General features: G+C 61.3%; 1 protein-coding gene across 1 annotated transcript in view; it reads right to left on the bottom strand.

Annotated features, from left to right (window-relative positions):
* Positions 1-873, bottom strand: part of CCDC85C (coiled-coil domain containing 85C) — a 27,842-nt gene extending 26,969 nt beyond the window's left edge. Inside the window, exon 1 of the mRNA XM_005877880.2 lies at positions 837-873. Within this exon, the coding sequence (XP_005877942.1) occupies positions 837-858 (22 nt within the window). The 5' untranslated portion in view covers positions 859-873. The remainder of the gene's footprint in view (positions 1-836) is intronic.
* Between the last annotated feature and the right edge of the window lie 3,199 nt (positions 874-4,072).

Genomic DNA, 4,072 nt, shown 5'->3' with positions numbered 1-4,072 from the left:
CTCCTCTGCGTGACTGCCGCCTGGGCCTGGCTCACCCGGGCCCCCGGCACCTGCCTGCTTTTCTGATCCAGCCAAGTCGGGGGGGGGGCCTCACTGCAGACTTTAACAAGTGGGGTGTGAATCCGATTTAGCAATGTCACACGTGGGAAGCAAACATGGCATCATTTGTAAAGCAAATGCCCCTTCTCGCTTTAAAACTGAGACTTTGGTGGCACTGTGACCACTGAGCCGGCGTGAAGGGGGACAGACCGAGGGGGTTCCATGCACACAGAGGAGAAGCCCGCTCAACCTTGCGTGTGGAGTCCCTGGGGCGGCGAGGGCCTTGGCACGCATGCAACACGGGCTGGAAGGACCTAGTGATTGACAGCTATCAACCTGTGCTCACTGGCACCAAGCAGAGGGGACAGAGGGAGGGAGCAGGTGACTATAGGCCGAGACCAAGTCCAGGCTCAGCCTCCCTCCTCCCAGCGAATCAGCCCCCTGTTGAAAGCCCTCAGTATACAGGGCTCAAGCGACAGCCCGAGCCAAATGCAGGCAGAACGGTGGGTGCAGAGAGGAAGAAGGGAACAAGCAAGATGAGAAAGGACCCAAGCCTGCAGGAGCCCAGGCCCCAGGCCCACGTGGAGTCATCTGGGGGTCTGATCTGAATCTTGCAAAAACCCGGAGCTGGGGATCCAGGGGGGAGGCTCAGGGGAGGACAGAGATCATTGGGTTGAGACCACCTCCAGCTGCCCCTGCCACACTGGGGGAGTGAAGGGTGGGTGGCAGGACTGGGCTGCCACCTGGGTGTGCTGCGGTCCTGCCCCCGGACCCGACCACTCTGAGAAAGCCGATACCTGCGCGTCCACCTGAGGTCATTGTGGGACTGAGGCTGGCTGGGTGAGTCAGGCCCTCGTACGGCTGGCAGAGAGGAAGCCGGCAGAGGCCTGGCCCTGCAGAGCACGCGCCTGGGTGTGGAGCCAGCAGACTGGCCACAGGTGCTGGGCAGGAGTGTCCCCAGCAGAGCCTCGGAGTCTCTCAGTGCAGCGAGGATGGGCCAGGCCCTTGCACAAGAGGGTGCAGGCCTTGGCACTGACGGAGGCATGGGTGTTTGGGATGCAGGGCGCCGCCGGCGTTCCCCCAGTTGCCTGCCTGTCCTGCCACCACTCATGGGCTCAGCTCTCTGAATGCCCCCCAGGCCAGGTTACCTTGCACCCAGTAAATCCAGCTGAACCTGCCCTTTGGACCCAGGGATCTCCCCACAGGGGAGGGGGTACATGATTTCCGGGACTCAGAGGTCACCTATGCCCTTGGGCAGGGCTTGGGAAACCCTTCACTTCCCACTGTGACATAAGTGGGTGTTGGCAAAATAGGACTGACAGGCCAGGAGCCCATTGTCCTGCTGGCCAGGCACCTGCTCACCCCAGGCCACTGAGGATGGGCCAGAGGGTATAATTCTCATGGGAGAAGGGCCTAGAGACACAGTAGGTGAGGGGAGACCTGGAGTCAGCTGATCTCTCTGCAGGCACAGCTGTGTGACCTCACACTGGTGACTGAACCTCTCTGAGCCTGTGTCCTCATCTGTATGGGAGGATTACAGACCCTGCTCACTGAGCTGCTTGGGGAAGGGGGGCAGGGCAGTTCCCGCTGCAGCTCAGGAATTTGGGGGGGCAGTTAGCAGTCCTCTCACAGGTCCTCCCAGAGCCTTCACAAGCACATGCACTTGAGCAAAGGACTTCCCCAGGGCCCTCGCTGCTCCAAGTGCAGACCCTGTGGGCAGACCCTGCCTCCTCCTGCCACCCTATGGAGTGGTCCTGCTCTACTCGCTGTCCCGACTGCTCTCCTGCCTACGCTCCCTAGCGGCACCCTCCCAGTCTTGCTCCTCCCTCCCCTCAGGGCCCCCACCCCCACCTCTCATCTGAAGATAAAGTGGTTGTCCCCACACACAGAGCTCCTCCATGGTGACTCTGGCCAACCCTCTGCTTCTGGGGAGACCCCGCCCTTGCCCATCCTGCAGCCACAGGGAGCCCTCCCTGAGTGTGCTGGGCCCAGAGCCGGGGACGTCTATGCCGGAGTCTGCACACCCCCGTGCAGGTCCCTGCAAGGCTGGCAACCTCACCCCCCGATCCTAGCAGCCCGGCCTGGGACAGAGCAGGAACCATTAGCCCTTTCCCGGGGAGCAACCACCACCTCAGGCTCAGGGAGGTGGCCGGTGGGGCTCGTCATCGCAAAGGGCACACGGGCACCTGTGGTGAAGGCGCAGACGTGTTCCAGGGGCCTGGGCTCTAAGTCCCTGCCTTGCACCCCTGCTGTGCGCCCCTGTGCAGATCCCCTGCTCTCTCTCTGAGACCCAGTACAGTCCTCTGTACAATGAGGAAGTTGAGAGCCTCCAAGATGGGCACAGGTGTGTGTGGTGGGCACAGGCGGGCGCGGTGGGCACGGTGGGTGTGGGCTGGTCACTGCAGCACACCACCTCGCCTGTCCACGCAGCTGTGTTTCTTTAAGAAAGAGATGAGCGAGAACAGACGCGAAGGCCAGGGGGCGGGAGCCAGGATGAGGTCAATGTTTGGTTTCCAACGAGAATAAACAGGCCTGGGCTGTGCAGGGGCAGCGCCCAGTTGGGGCAGCGCCATAGGGAGGTGAGGGCAGGTGGGCGAAAGGAGCCGCCCTGGGCCATCACCCCCTCCGGTGACAGGGGCTGGCTGGCCCAGGAGCCACCCCGCAGCCAACCCCTGGTCTCAGCGGGAGGGCAGCAGAGGGCCGGGGAGGGGACCCCGGGGGCTTTGAGGGTTGGAGAAAAGGGGCCGAAAGGTCAGGCTGTCCTAACCTTTCCTTCTAGCATCAGGGTGAACCGGGGATCCAAGGTCACTGGTCCAAGGTCGTAGGCTTGGCCAGGACGAGAGCAGGAGCCTGGCCCCAGGGCCCGCGTGACCCTATAAAGGATTCTCGTCAAACCCCACATGCCTTCTCCCTGGCGCACGGCCAGCCGTGTATCCCGGGCAAAGTGACAATGTCAACAAGAGCCAGGGTCACAACCCCAATGGATAAAATAAGGAGCCTTACGTCCACACTGATAAAGAAACAAAACATGTCCACCACGGCCGCCGGGGGAGGGGGGGCCCTCGGCAGAACGCCGAGCGCTACGTGTCAGAGGACAGAGGGAGTTCAAGTCCCTGTTCCCACGGCCGGGTGGGCGGGACCCATGGTGACCGGGTGCCTGGTGAGGACAGCTCACCTGCAGAGTCTCAACGCGCCTCCCACGGCCACTCCTTCAGGAAGCTGAGCTGTACCCTCTCGGCGGGAGCCTGTGGGGAACTCGTAAACCAGCCGAGCCACGCTTGCTCCCAAGACCCGCGGACACCAGGCGCCTCGCGACAGCAAGTGTCACCCACACAGCCTGTCCTCTGGGCGGTTCCTGCCACCGTGGGGCCACGTCAGGCAGGGCCAACATGTGGCTGGTCCGCACTCTTCCAAAGTTTCGACGAAACCACAAAGGAAGGTGGGCCGGCAGCGCCGAGTGAAAGAAGGCTACAGAGAGGGTACAGTGCCCACCCACCCCACCCCACCCCCCACAACTGGATCCTGGGCCAGAAAGTCACGTCTCTAAACCTCCGTGGCTGGACAAGCTTGGGGTCGGTGTCCAAGCTCCTGAGGTTGACCACCATCCCATCACCATGTAAGTGACAGTCAGAGGACAGAGGAAGTTAGAAAGAATTTAGGGTGAAGGGGCGCGTGAGCTCCAACTTCTCTCACATGGTTCAGGAGAAACCACAGTCTGCACACGGAGAAAGAGTGAGCAAGCAATGAAGCAAAAACTACTGGCAACTCTGGGAGAAACCACAGGAGTCCTCATACTGTTCTGGCCACGTTTCTTCAGCTTAAAATTGGAGGAGGAGGAGGAGGAGGAGAAGGAGGAGAAGAAGAAGAAAAAGAAAAAGAGGAAGGAGGAGGAGGAGGAGGAGGCGAAGAAGAAGGAGAAGGAGAAGAAGAAGAGGAGGAGGAGAAAGGAGGAGGAAGAAGAGGAGGAAGAGGAGGAGCCGCCGGGCTGGTGTGGTTCAGTAGTTGAGCATCAACCTATGAGCCAGGAGGTCAC

This window comes from Myotis brandtii, unplaced genomic scaffold (assembly GCF_000412655.1).
Source record: "Myotis brandtii unplaced genomic scaffold, ASM41265v1 scaffold535, whole genome shotgun sequence".
NCBI classification, from domain to species: Eukaryota; Metazoa; Chordata; class Mammalia; order Chiroptera; family Vespertilionidae; genus Myotis; species Myotis brandtii.
The sequence above is the reverse complement of the archived record's forward strand: the minus strand, read 5'-3'. Positions and strand labels throughout refer to the sequence as shown.